Source organism: Moschus berezovskii, chromosome X (genome assembly GCF_049115385.1).
Source record: "Moschus berezovskii isolate FMDL1 chromosome X, NW_MosBer_1.0, whole genome shotgun sequence".
In the NCBI taxonomy this organism is placed as follows: domain Eukaryota; kingdom Metazoa; phylum Chordata; class Mammalia; order Artiodactyla; family Moschidae; genus Moschus; species Moschus berezovskii.
This window is the reverse complement of record NC_142488.1, coordinates 74,142,213-74,168,198: the sequence shown is the minus strand read 5'-3', so window position 1 is coordinate 74,168,198 and position 25,986 is coordinate 74,142,213. Positions and strand designations below refer to the sequence as shown.

The 25,986-nt window shown below is 37.3% G+C and overlaps 1 protein-coding gene across 4 annotated transcripts in view; it reads left to right on the top strand.

Annotated features, from left to right (window-relative positions):
• The window catches only part of POF1B (POF1B actin binding protein), a 105,256-nt gene that overhangs the window by 9,492 nt on the left and 69,778 nt on the right, over positions 1 to 25,986 (top strand). For all 4 annotated transcript variants that reach the window (XM_055393432.2, XM_088833764.1, XM_055393431.2 and 1 more), the window contains 2 exons: positions 16,152 to 16,226; positions 18,515 to 18,595. In XM_055393432.2, coding sequence (XP_055249407.1) covers positions 16,152 to 16,226; positions 18,515 to 18,595 — 156 coding nt within the window. The remainder of the gene's footprint in view (positions 1 to 16,151; positions 16,227 to 18,514; positions 18,596 to 25,986) is intronic.

Below are 25,986 nucleotides of genomic sequence, written 5' to 3'. Positions count from 1 at the left end.
GACTTCTATGATTCGAATGTTGGAGTGTTTAATATTGTCCCAGAGGTCTCTAATATTGTCCTCATTTCTTTTAATTCGTTTTTCTTTTTTCCTCTCTGTTTCATTTATTTCTACAATTCTATCTTCTAGCTCGCTTATCCTGTCTTCTGCCTCTGTTATTCTACTGTTTGTTCCCTCCAGAGTGTTTCTGATCTCATCTATTGCATTATTCATTGTATATTGACTCTTTTTTATTTGTTCTAAGTCCTTATTAAATCTTTCTTCCATCTTCTTAATCCTTTTCTCCAGGTTATTTATCTGTAACTCCATTTTGCTTTCAAGATTTTGAATCATTTTCACCATCAAAATTCGAAATTCTTTATCAGGTAGATTCCCTATATCTTCTTCTTTTGTTTGTGTTGGTGGGCAATTATCTTGTTCCTTTACTTGCTGGGTATTTCTCTGCCTCTTCATCTTGCTTATATTGCTTTGCTTGGGGTGGCCTTTCCCTCTTCTTGCAGTTTGTGGAGTTCTCTTTATTATGTAGTTTCTTCGCTGTGTGTGGGGTTGGACGGGTGACTTGTCCGGGTTCCCTGGTTAGGGAAGCATGTGTCAGTGTTCTGGTGGGTGGAGCTGGATTTCTTCTCTCTCCTTTAGAAGACAATGGGCTGCATTTCTGGGAGCCTGATGTCCTCTGCCAGTATTCAGGAGTTGTTTTGTGGACTTTACTCCACGTTCAAATGTTCTTTTGATGAATTTGTGGGGGAGAACGTGGTCTCGCCATCTTATCCCTCCGCCATCTTGTTCCTTCCTCCCCAGAACACTGGATTCTTATATTCCACTTGGTCGTGGAGTATCTCTTCCCAGCTGCTCCAGCAAGGTGCAGCCGCTGTACCTTACCTTGGACGCGGGGTATCTCCTCAAGGCCGCCCCTCCTGCTTTGAATATGGATCAGCTCCTCTCGGCCCTCCTGTGCCCGCGCAGCCACCACCTCTTGAATGTGGGACCGCTCCTCTCGGTCACCACCCTAACCTTGGGCACGGGGTAGCTCCTCTCAGCCACGATTCTGCACGTGGTCGGTTGCGCTGGAGCCGGGCATCTCTCGCGTCTGCGTCTGCGCCGCCGGAGCCGGGCGTCTCTCGCGTCTGCGTCTGCGCCGCCGGAGCTGGGCGTCTCTCCTATTGAATTAATTTTAAAGTCTAGTCAAGGCAATGGTTTTTCCCGTGGTCATGTATGGATGTGAGAGTTGGACTGTAAAGAAAGCTGATCGCCGAAGAATCGATGCTTTTGAACTGTGGTGTTGGAGAAGACTCTTGAGAGTCCCTTATACTGCAAGGAGATCCAACCAGTCCATTCTAAAGGAGATCAATCCTGGATGTTCATTGGAAGGACTGATGCTAAAGCTGAAACTGCAATACTTTGGCCACCTCATGCGACGAGTTGACTCACTGGAAAAGACTCTGATGCTGGGAAAGGTTGGGGGCGGGAGGAGAAGGGGACGACGGAGAATGAGATGGCTGGATGGCATCACCGACTCTGTGGACATGAGTTTGCGTGAACTCCGGGAGTTGGTGATGGACAGGGAGGCCTGGCGTGCTGTGATTCATGGGGTCGCGGAGAGTCGGACACGACTGAGCGACTGAACTGAACTGAAGTAAAGTAAACTAAGATCATGGCATCTGGTGCCATCACTTCATGCAAATAGATGGGGAAAAATAGAAACAGTGACAGTCTTTATTTTCTTGGGCTCCAAAATCACTGTGGGTGGTGACTGCAGCCACGAAATTAAAAGGAACTTGCTCCATGAAGAAAAGCTATGAGAAACTTAGTGTATTAAAAAGCAGAGACATCATTTTGCCGACAAAGGTCTGTATAGTCAAAGCTATGTTTTGTCCAGTAGTCATGTACGGATCTGAGATCTGGACCATAAAGAAGGCTAAGCACAGAAGAATTGATACTTTCAGACGGTGGTGGAGAGGACTCGAGAGTCCCTTGAACTGCAAGAAGATCAAAGCAGTCATTACTAAAGGAAATCAACCCTGAATATTCATTGGAAGGACTGATCCTGAAGCTGAAGTTACAATACTTTGGCCACCTCATGCGAAGAGCTGACTCATTGGAAAAAACTCCGACGCTGGGAAAGATTGAAGGCAAAAGAAGGGGGCGACAGAGGATGAGATGGTTGGATGGCATCATTGACTCAATAGGCATGAGTTTGGGCCAACTCTGAGAGATAGTGAAGGACAGAGGAGTCTGGTGTGCTGCAGCTCAGTGGTGACTCTGCAACTTAGCAACTGAACAACAGCAAATAAAGTTCAAGTATCATTTCCATTTTTACAGATGAGATAACCAAGGCACAGGGTTGCTACATGACTTGCTCATGTTCATACGGCTAGTATGTGGTAGAACTGGGGTTTGAATATTTTTTTAAAAAATTATTGAAATACAATTGCTTTACAGTGTTGTGTTACTTTCTACTGTACAGCACAGTGAATCAGCTATGTATACATATATATCCCGTCTTTTTTGGGATTTAAATATAAGCACTCTAGTTTCCAGTCTATGCTTATAACCACCATGCTATACTGGATATTCCTGGTCTACACATTTGACTCTTATCTGTGTAATACTGTCTTTGATACCTGATTCCTGTATATGCTTCATGATCATTTTCCTGTATGGACTCCATTATGAACCACCCAAAACCTTTTGGGAGACAATCCAGGGCATAAATAAATGTCAATAAATATGTCAATGCTTTTAAAATATTATGTTATTTACCAAGAAGGCAGATATATTTTGTTACTGTTCAGAATTCTTTTTTACATTTCTCTCATAAATTTTATTGATTGTTTTGTATCAAAACATATAAAACTCCAGCACTGGGTAATAAGTTGATTAATTTTTAGTTATTTAAAGACTCATAAATACTTTGATAGAAGTATCATGAACAAATAATGTTGGTTTGTACCTTTTTGTGGAATGTATTAACTCAACAATATAATGGCATTTAATTTGCAACTTAGAATCTTTTAAAAAACTTTGATAATCGAGTTCCCAAGTTAGGTTAAACTTCTTGACTTTGATGCTATTAAGGAGGCTCCTTAGGACAGCCTCACTCTATTTTTATAGTCTTATCTGTCACTACCCACCTCCTTACATCTTGTGTTCCAGACGCACTGCACTGCTGTCTGTTTCTTGAACATTTTGCTTCCCTCTCATCCCTTCCTTTGTTCATTGTATTGCCTGCTCTGGCAACATCTACCCATCCCTCACATTTCTGCTGGATTCCTACCTATCCCTCAATATGCATCTGGAAAATCTTCTTCCACCAAAACATCTTCAACCCTGGATCTTCTTACTCTGTCCTCAATATAGTACTCCATCCCAACCTCCATCCCAGGTGTGGTCTCCTTTTAAATCCAGTATCACTTTTCATCATTTAACTAAAGTATTTAAGATAGCATAATACTGAGTAGTATATTATTTCTGTAGTTCTTATTCCCCTCCACCATGGACTATACACTTGTTGATGGTTGAAGTTCTTTTTTTAAGTCAAAACTCAAAGTCAGCCCCCAAACAAAGTGTTTTGGGGAATAGAATGAAACTTCAAATCCTTCCTCTCCTCTCTCCCCTCTCTCTTTGTGATTATGATTTGCAAAAATTCCTGAATGTGGCTGTCAGCAGTGGTTTTAATAAGATACATGACTAGCACTGTTTTGTAGATTTCACTCCTCTATGACCTCTCTTTGAATTGAAACTGGAAAGTAGGACACAAATTGCCTCTTTAAAAACATGAACAACACAGAAATATAAGAAAGCTATTTAATAAGTCAATCAGTTTTCTATTTTGGTTTTTGAATCTTATTAAGCATCTGGATTTGACTTGTTTATATTTGGTTAAAACTTTTTTCCCTTTGGACAAATATTTATCATTATTTAATATGCCAAATGTTGTTGAAGGGTTTGTCTTTCTGATTTGTCATGCAATTTCCCTGGAATATTGTTGTGATTCTTCCTTTAACCAAATTAACTTAGAGCTGTTAATTACACTGCTTATAGAAATATTCTTTCTACCTCTCCTGTATATTTAAGGGAAATGTTTTTATTTACTGAATCTTACTCAATGACCTTGTAATTGGTTTAGCATATCAGTTATGTGCCCTGAGATTGTTTCATAGAAACTACTACTACTGTTCAGTACTCATCCACATATGAAAATATATTTAGAATTCTCCAAGGAAATATTTTTATCTTCAAGCATAGTATTTACCCATTTCTCCTCAGCATAGACTTTAGCTTGGATGTATACATCTCTGAATAAAATTATTTTAAAATCTTCACAAACTCTATTGTACCTAAGAATGTGTTAGTTACTTAAATTCTCTATAAACACCTCATATCACTCTACTGCTCAATAAAACTTCAATGACACTCAGTGTCTGTGAATTTTTTAGTCTGACTTTCAAAGCCCTTCAGTTATTTGGCTCCCAGGGACCTTACTTCCAGGAACTCCTCTTCTAGTGTTCTATGTTTCAGCCAAAATATAAACTGTTGTTTTTAAATATAGCCCCTCATTTTCCACAACTACGTTTTGTGCATGATACTCTTGCATTTGAAATGTCCCTATTCTCTATTCTCACCAATCTAGATATATTGAAAATATACTAATTTTTCAAGAAGTTTTCCTGAAGTATAACCTTGAGATGAAATCTTAAGTTGTCCCAGGCTGAAGTTACCCCTTAGCCTTGGAAACTCCCAGAGTAAGTTCCTTGTAGTTCTTATGATACTATACTTTATTGTTATTTACAATAATAGCTTTTACCCCTTACTGATTGTAACTTTGGTGAGGGTAGAACGTGTATTCTGTCTTTTCTGTCTCTTTCATTACCACTACATAACAAATATTGAACAAATAACTTAGTTACATATGTTACCAATGTATTAAAAATAATGCCTCATATTAATAGATGCTATATTTTATTTTTCAAAAATGTTATATACATTACTTACTAGAACTCCAAAAAATAAATAGAAAAGGCTTTATTGCATCCATTGTGCAAATTGTACAAATGAAAACATGCACTGAGTATTATTTGTTCTACAAATAAAAACACTGAAGTGCAAAGAGTTCAAAATAACTTGTCCAAGTTAGAAAAGCTAATGAATGCCCTGAGTTTAAATATCAGCTCTTTATCAGCTATCTCCCTTAATTAACCTTAATTAGATATAAAAAATTTTTTAGTTAAAACAAGTTAATATTTTTAGTTTCAGCAGATCATTTCATAGTTACATTACTGTATTTTTTTCATTCTAATGTTTTGTTATCAGAGGGGAAAGTATCAAAAATATATTAGAGGACAAAGTAGATTTTGTTCTGACTTTCCAGGTGTTGCCCTGAAATAATCCTGGAATTTAGAGTATGTTTTAATTTTTTAAGGTTTCCTTTATGTTGTTGTTCAGCTGTTAGGTCATGAATGACTTGCAACCTCATGGACTGCATGCAGCATGCCAGGCTCAACTGCTCTTAACTATGTCCCAGAGTTTGCTCAAACTCATGTCCATTGAGTTGGTGATGCCATCCATCCTCTGTCGTCCCCTTCTCCTCCCACCTTCAATCTTTCCCAGCATCAGGGTCTTTTCATATGAGTCAGTTCTTCTCATCAGGTGGCCAAAATATTGTAGTTTCAGCTTCAGCTTCAGCCCTTCCAATGTATATTCTGGGTTGATTTCCTTTAGATTGACTGGTTTCATAATCTTGCAGTCCAAGAGACTCAAGAATCTTCTTTAGCACCACAGTTCAAAGGCATCAGTTCTTCAGAGCTCAACCTTCTTTATGGTCCAACTCTCATATCCGTACAAGACTACTGGAAAAACCACAACTTTCACTATATGGACCTTTGTTGGCAAGGTGATATTTCTGCTTTCGAATACATTGTCTCGGTTTATCATAGCTTTCCTTACAAGGAATAAGGCTTTTTTAATTTCATGGCTGCAGTCACCATCTACAGTGATTTTGGAGCCCAAGAAAATAAAACATGTAAATACTTCCACTTTTTCATTTTCTATTTGCAAGAAGTGATGGGACCGGATGCTATGATCTTAGTTTTTTGAATGTTGAGTTTTAAGCTGGCATTTTCTTTCTCCTCCTTCACCCTCATCAAGAGGCTCTCTAGTTCCTCTTCACTTTCTGCCATTAGAGTGGTATCACCAGCATATTTAAGGTTGTTGATATTTCTCTGGGCAATCTAAATTCCAGCTTATGGTTCATCCAGCCCTGCATTTTGAATGGTGTCTGTCAGTCAGTCAGTCAGTTCAGTCACTCAGTTATGTCCAACTCTTTATGACCCCATGGACTGCAGCACACCAGGCTTTCTTGTCCATCACCAACTCCCGGAGCTTGCTCAAACTCATGTCCATCAAGTTGGTGATGCCATCCTACCATTTCATCTTCTGTCATCCCCTTCTCCTCCTGCCTTCAATCTTTCCCAGCATCAGGGTCTTTTCCAATGATATAGTCTGCATATAAGTTAAATAAGTAGGGTGACAATATACAGCCTTGTCGTACTCCTTTCCCAATTTGGAACCAGTCCGTTGTTTCATGTCTAGTTCTAACTGTTGCTTCATGTCCCGCATACAGGTTTCTCAGGAGATAGGTAAGATGGTCCGATGTTCCTATCTCTTTAAGAATTTTCCACAGTTTGTTGTGATCTCTACATTCAAAGGCTTCCATGTAGCTGATGAAGCAGAAATAGATGTTTATCTGGCATACCTTTGCTTTCTCTATGATCCAACAGATTTTGACAGTTTGTTCTCTGGTTCCTCTGTCTCTTTGAGACCCAACTTGAACATGTGGAAATTCTTGGTTCATGTACTGTTGGAACCTAGCATGAAGGATTTTGAGCACTATCACGCTAGCATGTGAAATGAGTACAATTGTGCAGTAGTTTGAACATTCTTTGTCACTGCCTTTCTTTGGGATTGGAATGAAAACTAACCTTTTCCAGTCCTGTGGTCACTGCTGATTTTTCCAAATTTGAAGCATCATCTTTTAGGATTTTAAATAGCTCAGCTGGGATTCCATCATGTCCACTAGTGTTGCTGATAGTAATGCTTAGTAAGCTAAGGCCCACTTGACTTCACACTCCAGGATGTCTGGCTCTAGGTGAGTGATCACACCATTGTGGTTATCTGGGTCATTAATACCTTTTTAATATAGTTCTGTGTGTTCTTGCTACCTCTTCTTAATCTCTTCTGCTTCTATTAGGTCTTTATTATTTTTGTCCTTTATTGTGCCCATTTTTACATAGTATGTTCTTTTGATATCTCCAGTTTTCTTGAAGAAATATCTAGTCTTTCCCATTCTATTGTTTTCCTCTATTTCTTTGCATTATTCATTTAAGAAGGCCTTCTTATCTCTTCTTGCTATTCTATGGAACTCTGCGTTCAGTTGAGTATATTTTTCCCTTTCTCCCTTGCCTTTCACTTTTGTTCTTTCCTCAGCTATTTGTAAAGCCTCTTCAGACAATCATTTTGACTTCTTGCATTTTTTTTTTTTCTTGGGGATGGTTTTGGTCAATGACTCCTGCACAATATTAGGAACCTCTATCCATAGTTCTTCAGACACTCTGTCTACCAGATCTAATCCCTTAAATCTATTTGTCACCTCCACTCTATAATCATAAGGGATTTGATTTAGGTCATACCTGAATTGCCTAGTAGTTTTCCCTACTTTCTCAGTTTAAGCCCGAATTTTGCCATAAAGAGCTTATGAGCTGCACCACAGTCGGCTCCAAGTCTTGTTTTTGCTGTCTGTATAGAGCTTTTCCATCTTTGGCTGCAAAAAATATAATCAATCCGATTTCAGTATTGACCATCTGGTGATCTCCATATGTAGAGTCGTCTCTTGGGTTGTTGGAAGAGGATGTTTGCTATGACCAGTGTGTTCTCTTGAGAAAACTCTGTTAGCCTTTGCCCTGCTTCATTTTGTATTCTAGGGCCAAACTTGCCTGTTACTCCAGGTATCTCTTGACTTCTACTTTTGCATTACAATATATTATGATGAAAAGGACATCTTTTTAAAATATTAATTCTAGAAGATGTTTTGGGTCTTCACAGAACCAGGTAACTTCAGCTTCTTTGGCATTGATAGTTGGAGCATAGACTTGGATTACTGTGATGTTGAATGGTTTGCCTTGGAAACAAACCATTCTTATTCTGTCATTTTTGAGATTGCACCCAAGTGCTACATTTCAGACTCTTGTTGACTCTGAGTGCTACTCCATTTTTTCTAATGGATTTTTGCTCACAGTAGTAGATATAATGGTCATCTGAATTAAATCTGCCCATTCCCATCCAGTTTGGGCTTCCCTCATAGCTCAGTTGGTAAAGAGTCTGCCTGCAGTGTAGAAGACCCAGGTTCGATTCCTGGGTCAGGAAAATCCCCTGGAAAAGAAAATGGCAACCCACTCCAGTATTCTTGCCTAGAGAATACCATGGACAGAGGAGCCCGGCACGCTACAGTCCAGGGAGTTCGCAAGAGTCAGAAATGACTTAGCAACTAAACCACCACCACCATCCATTTTAGTTTACTCACTTCTAAGATGTTGATGTTCACTCTTGCCATCTCCTATTTAACCACTACCAATTTAGCTTGATTCATGGACCTAACATTCATCCATAACTGATCATTGTTTCTACTTTGGCTCAGATGCTTCATTCTTTCTGGAGCTGTTTGTAATTTCCCTCCACTCTTCCCCAGTAGCATATTGAACACCTTCTGACCTTAGGTCTCATCTTTTGGTGTCCTATCTTTTTGCGTTTTCATACTGTTCATGGTGTTCTCATGGAAAGAATACTGGAGTGGTTTGCCATTCCCTCCTCCAGTGGACCACATTTTTTCAGAACTCCTCACTAGGACCCATCCATCTTGGATGGCCCTGCATGTCATGCCTCATAGCTCAAGTCCCTTTGCCAAGACAAAGTGGTGTTCCATGAAGGGGAATTCAGAGTATGTCTTAAGATTTTAAAGTTTCTCTTCTAACCTAAAGGAAAATAACACCTCTCCAGCTTCTGCTTTCCCTTTATTCTCCACTGCAATGAACTATTCAGAAGCTATTTCACTGAGGTAAGTAAGAAATTGACACTATTTGCATTTAATGTGATTTTTTAAAATCTGAAATAATAGCTGTTTTAACATACAGAAATAAAATACATGTTTTGTGACTAGTGAATTCTCCCTAAGATGACTAGAGTTTCCCATCTCTCATTTAGGTGTGAACAATTATCCAAGGATGTAGAGAAATAAAACCCCAAAAGCAGACTGATCTATTTTTCAGATGCCAATAGCTTATACACAAATACATTTAAACTTTTGTATCTCATACTTTGTTATTAGATATCCATAAGGCTTATTTAACTTATATGCAGAGTACATCATGAGAAACACTGGGCAGGGTGAAGCACAAGCTGAAATCGAGATTGCTGGGAGAAATATCAGTAACCTCAGATATGCAGATGCACCACCCTTATGGCAGAAAGTGAAGAAGAACTAAAGAGCCTCTTGATGAAAGTGAAAGAGGAGAGTGAAAAATTTGCTTAAAGCTCAACATTCAGAAAACCAAGATCATGGCATCTGGCCCCACCACTTCATGGCAAATAGATGGGAAAACAGTGGAAACAGTGGCACACTTTAGTTTTTTGGGCTCCAAAATCACTGCAGATGGTGATTGCAGCCATGAAATTAAAAGACGCTTACTCCTTGGAAGGAAAGTTATGACCAACCTAGACAGCATATTAAAAAGCAGAGATATTACTTTGCCAACAAAGGCCCATCTAGTTAAGGCTAAGGTTTTTCCAGTAGTCATGTATGGATGTGAGAGTTGGACTATAATGAAAGCTGAGTGCCAAAGAATTGATGCTTTTGAACTGTGGTGTTGGAGAAGACTCTTGAGCGTCCCTTGGACTGCCAGAAGATCCAACCAGTCCATCCTAAAGTAGATCAGTGCTGGGTGTTCATTGGAAGGACTGATGTTGAAGCTGAAACTCCAATACTTCGGTCACCTGATGCGAAGAGCTGACTCATTTGAAAAGACGCTGATGCTGGGAAAGATTGAAGGCGGGAGGAGAAGAGGACGACGGACGGTGAGATGGTTGAATGGCATCACCGACTCAATGGGCATGAGTTTGGGCAGGCTCTGGGAGTTGGTGATGGACAGGGAGGTCTGGCATGCTGCAGTTCATGGGGTCACAAAGAGTCAAACGCGACTGAGTGACTGATCTGAAATGAACTGAAGGGCATTTAGAAAAACTAGCAAAAAGATAAACATTACTAAATTTCAAAAGGCAGAATTCTTTTTGTGTGTGTGTGATTTAGTTATACATATATACATATAATATTTTTGAAATTATTTTCCATTGTAAGTTATTGCAGAGTATTTGCTATAGTTCCCTGTGCTATACAGTAAAACTTTGTGGCTTGTTGCATATATGTGTATTTTGAAATTTGAAATGTAGCGCTATTTTCATACGAAGTCAAACAAGTGGAATCAAATGTCACACTTTTTAGTTAGGCAAAAATTCATCCTTTTTCTAAAATATATGAATTATACATATTACTTATATATTTGTATATAAAAACTTTTCTACTATGGTTGATAAAGGTTTGCGAAGGAACATTAAAAAAAAAGAAACGGAGAAATTGGAGCGCATAAACTAAATGAAATGGGAGCACTGACTATGAAATAGAAAAAGTGAAACAAACTAGATGAAAGTAAAAGATGCTCATTAGTCTGGTTGTTTTTAAACATTGCTGCTCATTAGAAATATATCTGGAGTTCTGGCCAAAGAAAAGTAATACCTAAGCATTTGTATTTTTCAAAAAATTCCAAGATAATTCTGATATACATATGAATTTTAAAAAGTTTTTTCTGTTATGGATTTTCCTATTAAATGGTAGTTTTGGAGATACAGAATTCTATAATTTTTCTGTTGGCCAATCATGATACAGTGGTATTAAGTGAGCAACCATTGCATATTCACAATAGTAAAAGATGTTTATCAGTATTTACAATCAATAACGAGACAAAAAATAAAAGATAAGTTACAATTGCAAGCCATAATGGGAACATGATTAACCTATCAATATAAAATAATTACGTGCAATTTGAGGGGTCAAGCAGGGTGATGTGGTATGTGGAAGTGCATACATGTACATGTTTTCTTCCATTCTGCTGGTCTGTGTTTTTGGTTGGTGCATTTAATCATTTATATTTAAGATAATTATCGATAAGTATGATCCTATTACCATTTTCTCCATTGTTTAGGTTTTATTTTCTGTATGTATAGCTTTTCCTTATTTTCTGCCTAGATAAGTTCCTTTAGCATTTGCTGTAAAGGTGGTTTGATCTTGCTGAATTCTTTTAACTTTTGCTTGTCTGGTAAGCTCCAAAAAAGCAGATTGATTTTAATCCACTCTGATCAAAAATTGGTAATGCCATGTGTTCTTTATAAGAGGAGGAGGAGGAGAAGAAAGAGGAGAAGTGGGAGGAGTGAGGAAGAGTAGAAGGAAAAGGGTGAGGAGGAGGAAAGGGAAGAGCACTGCTACAACTTTCCTAAAGTAGAAAATGACTTTAGACTTTGGGAGAAAACAGTCTTTGGTTTCATATTAAGCTTGAACCTACTTAATTATAAGCATAATTATTTTCCAACAAAACTCTACGTAAAGAACTTTGCCAACAGGGTTATTAATCGGGACTATTCTCTCACATGGTGGGTTGTGGGCACATTTCTTGTTTTCAGGCAACAAAAAGTTGCTTTTGATAGTAAATAATTTATTATTTGTCTCTTTTTAAAGAGACAAATATCTAGCCTTCTTTTATAAAAACCAGTCAAATATAACAATAGAATTATGTTCTACAACTTGAAAAACAAAATATAATGATGCAGACTATAGGTGTGGCAAAGTATAGTGATTAAGAGCATAAGTTTTAGAGTAAGCGATTAAGTAGGATCATGCTACTTGAGTTGAAATCCCAACACATTATTATTAGCTTGTATGATCTGCAGCTAATTACTTGAACATCTTTGTTTAACTTTCAGTTCAGTCACTCAGTCGTGTCCAGCTCTTTGTGAACAACTCATGGACTGTAGCACACTAGGCCTCCCTGTCCACCAACTCCCAGAGTTTACTCAAACTCAAGTCCATTGAGTCGGTGACACCATCCAACCATCTCATCCTCTGTCGTCCCCTTCTCCTCCCACCTTCAATCTTTCCCAGCATCAGGGTCTTTTCACATGAGTCAGTTCTTCGCATGAGGTGGCCAAAGTATTGGAGTTTCAGCTTCAGCATCAGTCCTTCCAATGACTATTCAGGATTGATCTCCTTTAGGATGGACTGGTTGAATCTCCTTGCTGTCCAAGGGACTCTCAAGAGTCTTCTCCAACACCACAGTTCAAAAGCATCAATTCTTCAGCACTTAGCTTTCTTTATATTCCAACTCTCACATCTGTACATGACTACTTTATTCATATGTTAAATGGGGCTATAGTAGTAGCTTTCTGATGGTGGTTTTCCTGACTGTTAAATAAGATGATCTATGTAACATATTGGAGAAGGAAATGGCAACCCACTCCAGTGTTCTTGCCTGGAGAATCCCAGGGACGAGGGAGCCTGGTGGGCTGCCCTCTAGGAGGTTGCACAGAGTCGGAAATGACTGAAGCGACTTAGCAGCAGCAGCAGCAGCATGTAACATATTTGGCATAGAAAGTTCTTAATAAGTGATGTCATTATCATCAACATCAAAGGAAAACAAAACAAGTTTAAAGGATTTGAAGTTGTTTTGTCTGTATGGAAAACTAAACTGAGAGTGACCTCCTATATTCACAGAGTATCAGAAATGCAAAGGAGTTAAAGATCCTCTAATCCACACTTTCACATATCACACAGCTAACTAGTGGTATAGTGTTATAATAGAAGTCTACTTGAGGAACAGGGTTTCTCAAGTCCAGGAAGTGAAGTGAAGTCGCTCAGTCATGTCCGACTCTTTGCGACCCCCGTGGGCTGTATGTAGCCTACCAGGCTCCTCCATCCATGGGATTCTCTAGGAAAGAACTGGAGTGGGTTGCCATTTCCTTCTCCAGGGGATCTTCCCGACCCAGGAACCGAACCCAGGGATTGAACACGGGTCTCCCGCATTGGAGGTAGATGCTTTAACCTCTGAGCCACCAGGGAAGCCCCAGGTCCAGGACTTTTTCAATATATTATGATAGTCACCACCACTCCTTTTCCAGCTTTCAATTATTTTATTATAAGGAACACGGGGTTATGGCACAGAGGGCATAAGCACTAAAGATGTAACTATTTATTGAATTTAATCATTCCAACATGAAGGATTTATGTAAGCTATATACAAATAAGTGACATTGAAAATTAAATATTAATGGAAGCTATCAAAAGAGAAATTTATATTTCTATTCCTGAGATGCCTTTAAAATTGACATCTTCATTTATTAATTTATAAATATTTTTGATCACTTCCTTTAGAATAGGCAATGACTCCTTGTGGAATGACTTGCTGCAATTCTGCCTAGAGCTAGATGCCACTGAAAATACATTTCATCATCATGACAATATTCATTTTGGACATTTACTCACACTACTTACCTAATTCTATAGACTTTTAAAGGGAAAGGGTTTTCTTTAGCAAGTCTTTCTTTAATTAATAAACCTTATATTCAGATAGGCTTTTCCCCCTTATGACAGTTTAATACTGCTGCAATTTAAATTCATACTGATCACTACCATGTGTCTTAATCTCTTTGACCCATACTAAGCTACCACCTTAATATTTTACTTTTTGTAGTTATTCCATTTTCCCTTTGTTTCCATAAGGGTTGTATGGGAATGCCATATTTGCCTAGGTCAGTTCTAATAATGAAGGCTCAAAGCAACTAAATAAAGCATAATTTATGAAATTAGTTTTCCAGCCTTCCAAATATAATAAGACTGAATAATTTTTTTATGGTAGCACCAGACTAGTCTTTGTGCAAATACACCAATTTGCCTTTTGAATATCTACCATCTAGGCATCCAAATAAAGTAACTGCCTATATTACTATCAATAAGGGTCCTAAAGATGTAAGATATACGTGTGTATGTGTGTGTGTATATTCCTACTTGGGTGAATTTCAGCCAGTTTATAAAACTTCTCAGTACACTCTTTTATCTTAAAAGCTAATCCATTTACCTAGTAAGCTTCATTCTGTTTCATTTGCTGATGTCATCAGATTTGAATAGGGTAAAGGGAAGGGGAAAAAACTAGCCTATATACAAAACCAGTGTGCACTAACTATATTCTCAAAATGATTCTAGTATTAAGCTCCAGCCTGAAAACACCAAAATTTGGCAAAAAAGCATCTTTTAGACATGAGAGCATTTCCACACTGCTGATGGATGTGTAATTGGCATGACCTTTTGGGAAGTCAGTTGGACAGTATATATTAAAATAAATAATGCACATACTCTGTGTCCTAGCAATCCCACTTTGTGCGATTCTAGAGAAATACTCACCATAGCACAAGGATGCTATTTGCAGCACAGTGAAAACCTGGAAACAATTTTAAGAAGATGCATAGGTAAACAAACTATCAAATGAACATTATGGAACACTATAATATATATATATTTATTAATTAATTTAAAGTAATGAATTAAGACAAATCTAATCTATAATATATATTGTTTGGCTTACATTGCAGAATAATAAAAGCAGTAAATATTATTTATACATATATATTTATATAAGCATACACCTGAAAATAATTACATCTGGGTAAAAGATTTGAATGAAGGGAGGATGGTTAAGGGAAGATCTTTGACTTTATTTGTATAATTTTTATGTTGGAATGTTTTCATGTACTACTGTAAAACTAAAAATCACCTTTTTTTGTCTTTCTGAACCTGCTCCTGTTTGATCTGTGTGCCACATCCACATGCACTTGGTTGTATTTCTAACCATTTTCCTAAAGTGAAGAACATGTACCTGTTTGGTCTGCAATCTTTAATTCTCAGCATTTGTCTGAGCAATTATCATCAGCTACCAGCAGGAAATCTAGGAACATATTCAAAGGCTGCCTTGAACCATTAAGCTTGCAGTATTGCTGTTGATGTAACAGAGGGAGGAGGAATGAAAATGTTACAAGTTGAACAAAAAGAAAAACCATAGTGTGTGGAAAGTTTGGCCCTTTGAGTAAATGCATCATTTAAGAACAGCATGTTATATATAACATAGTTTTGTTTTAAGAACAGAATATATTTATATACATATTTTTTGTTTTAAGAACAGAATGTTAAACATTATATATATACATTATATATTATATGCATTATAATGTATTTATAATGTGTATATATTATATATATATATATAATGTATATATATTATAGCTATACTTTGGTATGAGTCTGTCAGTTTTCCCCTTGTAAGTCTGTGATTCTAAGTTTTAATACCTCCTGATCTGAAGAAAAAGTGTTTTTAATCATTTTAGAAATATATCCTGGAGTTGTGTCAATTAGTGGAAATCGAGTAATGCTATCAATTCTTTGCACACTGATAAAGCTATGCAGTTTGTTGATTTGGGAAAAATGTAATGAATACCAGCATAATCAATGGAGTGACCATTTTATCTAATCATTATTAAAAATCATACTCTCACTTTTATGGATCATTTTTTAACAACAGAACCTACTCTTTGAGATTAAACTGGAAGCAGATCACACAAATTATAATTTAAAATCAGCTTGAAGTACTCTAACAGCAGGAGTCTTAGTTGAGTTTTCAAAGATAATTTCCTATATTGATTTTTGGATTTTTTACTTTTAATATTTTTTATGAATTTTAAATGTTGTTAATTGCAGACATATAATAACATCGATGGATATATGAACAGAGTTCTCAAAAAAGCAAAAAAGGATGCAAACTAAAAGTGCAAGAAGTGTGTATTGTTATGAAAGCATTCTAGAAATCATATTTCATTAGGTTACTTGCAATACTGACAAAGGAATTTAGTAATGTGCTTTTGTAAAGATGGACATCGTCTAAGTAAGCACTTAATAAAGTTCTTATTTCTGGCAAACTAATGATTTCTGAACCCTCTTTTGTTCCTCTCAACAGGAACTTCATTCTCCAACTCTGAAAATATCTACTTGTGTCCCAGGCACTCTACATATAACCCCAAATATTGAACAGGTAAAATAAATTATGGATTATGTTATTTTCTTTTTGCATAAACCCTGCTTGAATGTTTGATTTATCTTTAGGCCTCCATAAAGCTTTACACATTCACCAAAAATCAGGAGCATAAACTGGAAAGGAAAGTCACATACGAAAATCAGTTCAACCTACTTTAAAGGAATGTGAAACAAGTGCTATAAAAGTCTGTGAATTGAGATTTTTCAGTTTTATTGTCTACTCAATCTGATTGCTTTTGGTTTGAGTGAAGTTTATTTTTAGCCAGCCATATCCCACTGATTATGTATATTTTAAGGATCCTTGATTTGAGCAGAAATAAAGTACCTAGATCTTGGATTGATTGAGGGTGTGGCTTTGTGAATGATACTACTGTACTTTGACATCCAGAGAGAATAATTTACAGGATCAGAACTTGCCCTTCTCCAAGGTGCATGATTTGAAAGACACACAAGATCAAGTTCCCTTAATCTTTATGACCTAATAATCATACTTTTTAAGATTATTTTTGAACATATATATCTGCAAAAGGTATCTGTAATAATAATGACTGTATTAACAAATATGTGTTTAACAAGTGAGTCCCATATATTAAAAAGTAAATTCTAAGTAAATAAACCATAAAAGATTCTAAGTTTGTTAGTACATAGGAGGGAAGTATAAAGCTTTCAGGATTTGGAGGATAGGAAGGAGAAAGATACTGTTCTAGAAAACATGCCTACCCAGTTTGAGGTATCACGATGTGAACTTGAATAGTGAAGGGACCAGTCTCTAGGTCTGGGATACAGTATGGAAAAAGTGATATTATGCAGAACAAATAAGATTATTGAAGAAAAGTTTGCTTACTATGTCCCAATTTAGTCTAGCTTAGAGCTAGGTCAGTTAGAGTTATGCATTTATTCAGCGAACATTTGCTGAGTGCCAAATATGTACTAAATATTGCACAAAGATGAATTAGAACCAATCACTATTCTCAAAGAACTCACAGACTAGCATGGGTCACACACATAACAAAACATATAGCAGTGGAATAAAGGCTACAGTTGAGTTAGAAGTTTAGCCCCACAGGACCACCAAGATAGGATTAGCTTAGAAAACCAAGTCCACTTAAATCACAGAGCTGTTTACTACACTCAAACCCAGTCATAAGATTGCGTTTACTGTTATTTTTCATAATGAAGGACTTTAGAATTAAGTTTGCTGTTTGTTTTACTTCTGATTATAAAAATATGCTTATGGTAGAAAAATTAGGAAATACAAAAGCATATAAAGAAAGAATATAATTCACTTATGATTCTCTCCCCTATTCAGAGATACTACTCTCAATATTTTGCTGTGTTTTCTTCTGCTCAAATGAAAAATTAAGATCATACCTTATATGTAGTTTTATATCTTCATTCTCACTTAACTTTATATACCATGAGTTTTTTTTAAATAAATTTGTATTATCAAGACCATTATTTTGATGGCTACATATTTCAACTTGAGAATGATTATTTAATCTTTCCTGTTTCCTTAGGAAAATGCTCCTCCTACTGCACTCTCATCAGCATTATTATTTTAACATTTCCAGTTAAAATATGGTATTCTTTTGTTATGATTGATTCCTAGCTTGTTTGAATATTGTTTGTTATATCTTGGAATATAGCTTATTTTTGTCGTTTGTTAATCATTTGCCTCTTTTCTTTTCTGTTTTCATACCATCTGCTCATTTTTCTAATAGTGTGAAGATTTTTTTCTCACCAAGGTATAAAAACTTTCTTTATATTGATACCAACTCTTTTTCCTTCAAAAGCTTACAAATGACTTTGTTCTAGTGTTTTGTCTCCCTTTTAACTTTATTTGTGGCCCTTCCCGTCACCACATTGAAGATTTAAATGTTTCAGAGTACACACAGTCAGTTTTTTCTTTGTGTCTCCTTTCATGTCCTTTCCAAACAGAAGATCTGATTAATAAATATTAAGCTATATTTTATTCTAATCATGTGGGGGCATTTACAATGAAAAGAATCTTTTAAAACTCTCATCAAACATATTAATAGTTTGAAATGTGTGATGAATTACTATGCAATGAGTATAGCAGAAATACTTAGCATGTTGCTGAGCCCATAAACATTCCCTTACATATATTTTTTGAGACCAAAATTAATCAAAATATAAATTCATATGTCATCATTCGTGTAAGCAATTTTTAAAATTTCACTCTGAAAATTGTTCTCTATTATTATTCAGGGCTCCAAGGTCACTAAATAACTCTGATTATATGCAGCTTTTATCTTTTCTTCACAGGAACTCCGTTCTCCAACAGTGAAAGTTACTACATATCCTCAAACCACTATAAGGCGATATATAGTGCAAAATCCTGAACAGGTAAACTATATCATACAAACTCTTATCCCAACCTATAATTCCTTAGAAGTTGATAACTTAAACAAGAAGGGTGAGTTAGTTAATAAATTCCTAAAATCAGATTGTTGAACATTCTTTCAGTTATAAAGTTAATTTCTAATTATTATTATAAAAAAATTCATCATCAGTTCCAGACAACCATTTGCCTCAGAGATGCAACAGTTCCAAGTAGCATGCAAATTCTTGGGTTATAAAGTTTTCTGCAATACTTTGGCCATCTCATGCGATGAGTTGACTCACTGGAAAACTCTCTGATGCTGGGAAAGGTTGGGGGCGGGAGGAGAAGGGGACGACCAAGAATGAGATGGCTGGATCGCATCACCGACTCTGTGGACATGAGTTTGAGTGAACTCCGGGAGTTGGTGATGGACAGGGAGGCCTGGCGTGCTATGATTCATGGGGTCGCAAAGAGTCGGACACGACTGAGCGACTGAACTGAACTGAACTGAAAGTTTTCTGCTTCTATATCACCATTATTGTGCTACTAAGGGTTTTTGTGCTACTAAGGGTTTTTGTGCACTTTGAACCAAAGTAAAAAGGGACGAATTGGTTCACAGGCTTCATATAAAACTATCACTGGTTGCATTGGGGGTTGCAGTATTTAGTCTAATTAGATTTGTCGTTGAGATATTTGCTAGGAAGAAGAAAATCAAAATTCAGAAGTTCAAAAATATCTCCATGTGTTTGTTTTCTATGGTGTATGAACTTTTGTGCCTAGCAATGAGGTCATCTGAAAATTACATTCTTATATGTTCTAGAAAGATATATAACTTTATATTATACAGGCGAGGATATTATTTTCAGTCTCATTTTGAGGAGAAAATTAAGAAAAAAATTTTCCCCACAGTAGTAAGCCTTGCTCAACACACACACAGTCTTACTTAAGCTGCAACAGGAAGTTCTACTATAGGGTTATAAGGACATAAGGTTTACATTCGAAACAGAGTGCCCCAGATAACACTGTAGGAATTTTTTGCTTTTCTCTTTATTTTCCTACTACTATGGGAAATAATCTCACACAATAAAACTGATCATTTGCTTCAGCTGTGGAAAGCAAGGGGTTAAATTAAGGTAATAAAGTTGGTACTAGTCTAGTTGGGTGGGAAGGATGTACTATTCCTCTGCTTGTTTCTATCTCCTCTCTTCTTTATTCATTTAAAAATCATCTTCTCATGTCTCTTTAGCTAGAGAGGCTGTTAGTTGTGCATGTGTGCTTGTGTGAGTCTACCAGCATACAGGCTTTGGAGGGGGTGACTGTTTGGGATATTTGCTTGAGTTTTCAAATATCTATGTAAATATCAAGAGAGAATGTGATTACAGTAAAGCATCTGTTTTCTCGTTTTGCAGAATTAAGTGTTTAAGCAACAAATCTGAAAAATATGTGTGGGGAAATGGAGACATCAGGAGGGCCTGGGAGATTAGACTGTGCCTCTTTCTACAACTTGGCCAATCACTTTACGCTTTCCTCTTTTTCCTCTCACTCTATTTTCTTTTCACAAACAAACTGGGGAATATGCATACTTGGATGCATAAGTATAATATGCATACTTATACTTGATATCCCTGGTTCTCAAAGAATTAGTTCTAGATAGCACTTTTTTTTTTTTTCGTGATGTGAGAATTGTTGTGTTTGCTAAGACATAGCCACAGAGAGGTTTTAAATATTGAATCATTTGAATTCCAACCCTCTTTGCCAACGATTCTTATGTGACTCTGAATGCATTCTTGTTCTTTAGTTAATGAATTAATATTTATTGGCTATATATTCCATGCTCTGCAATTTACATATTTTATCCCATTTGGGCATAAAAATGTGAGAAAACAGAAGCAGAGAGGTTGACAGTTATTCGGTGATTTTTTATCGATTGCCTAGTATGTACCAATAATTGCCCCAAGCCCTGGAGATAGAGCAGTGAACAAAACAAGTTTTCGACCTTCTTGGAACTAAAGTTCTTAACTGGCCCCAAACCATCGGATAGAAAACAGCAGAGTTGCAACTGAAATTGAACAATGCAGATGTAGGAAAGAAACATTTGCAAATTAAAGACCATTGATGATGTAAGTGAATTAAAATTCGGAGACCCACCCATGTACTATCTCCTTCCCCCATCCTACCCAGCTACAGTATAATCAAAAAAGAAGAGAAATTCGAAGAATGTATGCAAGTGCATATTTGTAACACGAAGCCTGCCTCTCATTATGGTTGTGTTCAACTGTAAAGAAGTAAATAGTTGCTCAGGGAGAAGATCCAGCAACAGGTTAAAGAAAAATGGTCATTTTAGCTTTAACATTTTAAGATTTTAACTCTTTCCATTATTGAGAGATAAAATAAATTTTAATCCTCATACTTCGTAAAAAAAAAATAATCTAGCTGGTTTTGCAGAGCAGCTTGAAAATCCTGTCTACATATATTTTATTTATCTAAGTATATGTTTTTTTGTTTGTTCTTTCAAATTCCTCCAGGAGAAGATTCTGGCTTAATTACAATATTTATAATGATCTGAGCGTCTTAAATGGTACTTCATTCTCTTTCACCTTCCAGTTTGTCTAATCTTTACTTCTTCTCCCTGTAATTAAACTGATATCAATCGCTTGTCTCATGATTTCCTTTTAATTCTGTTCAGCCTTTTTATTTTTGATTGTACCTAATCTTATTTTCCATTTCTTGTCATTTTAGTCAAGTCATTTATCCATTCTGGTATATAACATGACTCAGAAATGGCAAAATATGTTTGTTCCATCAGTAGATAGAATCCAATTGATGTTAATGAATTTCATTAATTTTCCACTTGCAGAGCTCCTACTGTGGGAAAGGTTTATACAAACTTCAAATTGGAAAATACAAGGAAATAAAACATGCTTCCTGAACCAAAGGAGCTTACATTTCCTCTCAGAAAGGGACTAAGATATGTCCATATACAATTCCATAAAATATATGGTGGGGTGTATGATAGATTCCATGAGAGAAATACAAATGACGTCTTACTGAAGTTCAGAGGTTGGAGGTAATAATTGTTTGGGGGGAATCAGAGAAGGTTTTATTGTGGTATATAAAGAATTATTACAATGAACATTATTATTAGTATGTATGGAAACAAAAGTTTAAGTAAATGTGACTTGCTTTGGTCTTCTGACTAAATATCTCTATCTTTTCTGATAGTTATACTCAGGGTAGTTTTGACAAATTTTAATAACTGATATTGGATTTGGGGTTAAAAGAAGAAAGTCAAATATGAAAAGTTTTCAGTTTGAGACAGTGGGAACATGGTAGCCCAATTAAAAAGTAAGAAGTAGGGGAGAGGAGAAGCTGGTTTGGAAAAGGGGGAGATTGTCAGCTCTGTTCGGGCCAGTAGCATTTGAGGTGCATGCCAGGGAATATGCCTAACAGGCAGTTAAAAAGTGACTTGAGAAAGGTCACATTTGTGATAGAGACATAGGAGTTATTCCTCTTAAAGTTAACTTCATAGCTATGGGAATGAGTGAGATCACTGAGGGGTAATAGAAAGGGTTGAGGTCAGAACCTAAAATGTCTACTCTAAAGGAACAGAAGGAAGGAGCCACTTTCACAAGCAGAGAAGCTGTCAGAGAGGAATGTGAACACTGAATAATGGAAGTAAATAGAGTAAAGTGGTGGTCGACCATATCAAATGACCAAAGGGCCAAGAAGGGTGAGGTTTGAAAATAGAGTCTGACCATTAAGAAAGTAATGGTGATATTTGAGAGAGTAGTTTTGGTATATATATGGAGACAAAGTCCAGATGCAAAATGTTAATGGATGACTAAATTAGGAAATGGAGATAATAAGTGAGGTTGCTGCTGCTGCTGCTAAGTCATTTCAGTCATGTCCGATTCTGTGTGACCCCATAGACGGAAGCCAACCAGGCTCCCCCGTCCCTGGGATTCTCCAGGCAAGAACACTGGAGTGGGTTGCCATTTCCTTCTCCAATGTGTGAAAGTGGAAAGTGAAAGTGAAGTCGCTCAGTCGTGTCCGACCCTTAGCGACCCCACAGACTGCAGCCTACCAGGCTCCTCCATCCATGGGATTTTCTAGGCAATAGTACTGGAGTGGCTTGCCATAAGTGAGGTTACTTTCCTAAAAAAGGATATTGGTCAAAGGAAGAGAGACAGGATGGTAGCTAAAGGAGTAAATAGAATCGTGGAGACCCAAGAGATTTATAGACAGAAAGAAATAACTAATAGGAAGGAAAAGTGAAGATGCAACAGAGAAAGGGAAGAAAGGTGACACAATTCTTGAAGAGTCAAGAGTGGATAGGATTCCAGGTACAGATAGAGAAGTGACTTCCAGATAAAAGAGGCATATGTTATTACATAATGAGTGGAAGGAGCAGAAACTGAGATTTTGAAGTGGGGCAGAAAATGGAGGAATTTCACTGGATATGTTGTAGGAAGGGGGACCGCTTCCAGGGCCCGAAACTGGGCTCTTGTCTAACACTTGGAAATAAATTGTCTGAGGAGACACATGTGCTGACAAAGCAAGAGATTTTACTGGGAAAGGGCACCCAGGTGGAGAGCAGGAGAACCCAGGAGAACAGCTCTGCCATGTGACTCACAGTCTCGGGTTTTATGATGATGGGATTAGTTTCCCTGTTGTCTTTAGCCTATCATTCTAACTCAGAGTCCTTCCTGGTGGTGCAGCTAAGATGGATGCCAGCGAGAAGAATTCTGGGAACTGGTCGGATATGTGTTGTCTCCTATTGAACTTTCCTGAACTCTTCCAGTTGGTGGTGGCTTATTAGTTACATGTTCCTTACCAGGACCTCCTGTTGTAAAACAGCTCATGCAAATGGTTACTATGGTGCCTGGCCAGGGTAGGCAGTTTCGGTCTGCTTCCCCTAACAGATTGTCTTGGTTTTCTCAGCGAGTATAAGGAGAATGAAGGAACATTAACATGGGGCACTGAGGAAAAGAAAAGATTTGTAACCATAGTTACACAGAGAACTTAGTAAATACAAGTATGACCATGAATGTTGGAGAGCCTTTTAAAATTGGGTAACTTTGTACTGAACCACATCAGCAAATCTTTTTAAAAATGTTCTCCTGCAAGCTTTCATGGCGTGGGAACAGTAAAGTAGATGCTGGGGATTATGTCCATTGTTAGATGTGAGAACTATTTTCAGAGGTTCTAAAAGTAACTATTAAATTATAAGATCAGCCATCTTTGAAAACACCTGTTAATTTTTCAGGTGGATTTGGCACCAATTCAAATGTACAGATAGAAAAAAATAAGCTGCCAAAATAGTAAACCTATTAGCTCATCTATTAGAAATCCAAGACTTTTAATTAATTTTGCTGACCCGTTTTATGCAAAGTGATTTATTCATATTAATATTTGGTTTTTCTGATAGATTGGGACTTCCCAGGTGGCTCAGTGGTAAAGAATCTATCTGCCTGCCAATGCAGGAGCCAAGGAGATGCAAATTAGATCCCTGGGTCGAGAAGATCCCCTGGAGGAGGAAATGGCAACCACTCCAGTATCACTGCCGGGATAAATCCCATGGTCAGAGGAGACTGGCAGGCTACAGTTCATGGGATCACAGAGTCGGAAATGACTGAGCACGCATGCACACACTCTGATTGATTTGGTGAAAATATAGTTCTGTAAATTTAGAAGTTTTTCTTTCAGTAGGTCATTTAAAATAAGTCCAACTCACAGTTTAGGGAGACTCAACATTGCTAGTACCCAAGTCATTTTTTTTTTAATTTTTTAATTTTAAATTTTATTGGAGACTAATTATTTTACAATATTATATTGGTTGGTTTTGTCATACATTGACATGAATCCGCCCCGGGTGTACATGAGTTCCCCCTCCCGAACCCCCTTCCCACTTCCCTCCTCCCCTTATCCTTCCTCTGGGTCATCCCCACATACCAGCCCCGAGCATCCTGTAACATGCATCGACCCTGAACTGGCGATTCGTTTCACATATGATAATATACATGTTTCAATGCCATTCTCCCAAACCATCCCACCCTCACTCTCTCCCACAGAGTCCCAAAGACTGTTTTATACATCTGTGTTTCTTTTGCTGTCTCGCATATAGGGCTATCATTACCATCTTTCTAAATTCCATATATATTCTTTAGTATATTGTATTGGTGTTTTTCTTTCTGGCTTACTTCACGCTGTATAATAAGCTCTAGTTTCATCCATCTCGTTAGAACTGGTTCAAATGCATTCTTTTAATGGCTGAGTAATACTCCATGGAAAAGAAATGCAAAAGAGCGAAATGGCTGTCTGAGGAGGCCTTACAAATAGCTGTGAAAAGAAGAGAGGTGAAAAGCAAAGGAGAAAAGGAAAGATATAAGCATCTGAATGCAGAGTTCCAAAGAATAGCAAGGAGAGATAAGAAAGCCTTCCTCAGTGATCAATGCAAAGAAATAGAGGAAAACAACAGAATAGGAAAAACAAGAGAGCTCTTCAAGAAAATTAGAGATTCCAAGGGAACATTTCATGCAAAGATGGGCTCGATAAAGGACAGAAATGGTATGGACCTAACAGAAGCAGAAGATATTAAAAAGAGGTGGCAGGAATACACAGAAGAACTGTACAAAAAAGATCTTCACGACCAAGATAGTCACGATAACGTGATCACTGACCTAGAGCCAGACATCTTGGAATGTGAAGTCAAGTGGGCCTTAGAAAGCATCACTACTAACAAAGCTAGTGGAGGTGATGGAATTCCAGTTGAGCTATTTCAAGTCTTGAAAGATGATGCTGTGAAAGTGCTGCACTCAATATGCCAGCAGATTTGGAAAACTCAGCAGTGGCCACAGGACTGGAAGAGGTCAGTCTTCATTCCAATCCCAAAGAAAGGCAATGCCAAAGAATGCTCAAACTACCGCACAATTGCACTCATCTCACACGCTAGTAAAGTCATGCTCAAAATTCTCCAAGCCAGGCTTCAGCAGTATATAAACCGTGAACTCCCAGATGTTCAAGCAGGTTTTAGAAAAGGCAGAGGCACCAGAGATCAAATTGCCAACATCCGCTGGATCATGGAGAAAGCAAGAGAGTTTCAGAAAAACATCTATTTCTGCTTTATTGACTATGCCAAAGCCTTTGACTGTGTGGATCACAATAAACTGTGGAACATTCTGAAAGAGATGGGAATCCCAGACCACCTGACCTGCCTCTTGAGAAACCTGTATGCAGGTCAAGAAGCAACTGTTAGAACTGGACATGGAACAACAGACTGGTTCCAAATAGGAAAAGGTGTACGTCAAGGTTGTATATTGTCACCTTGCTTATTTAACTTATATGCAGAGTACATCATGAGGAACGCTGGGCTGGAAGAAGCACAAGCTGGAATCAAGATTGCCGGGAGAAATAT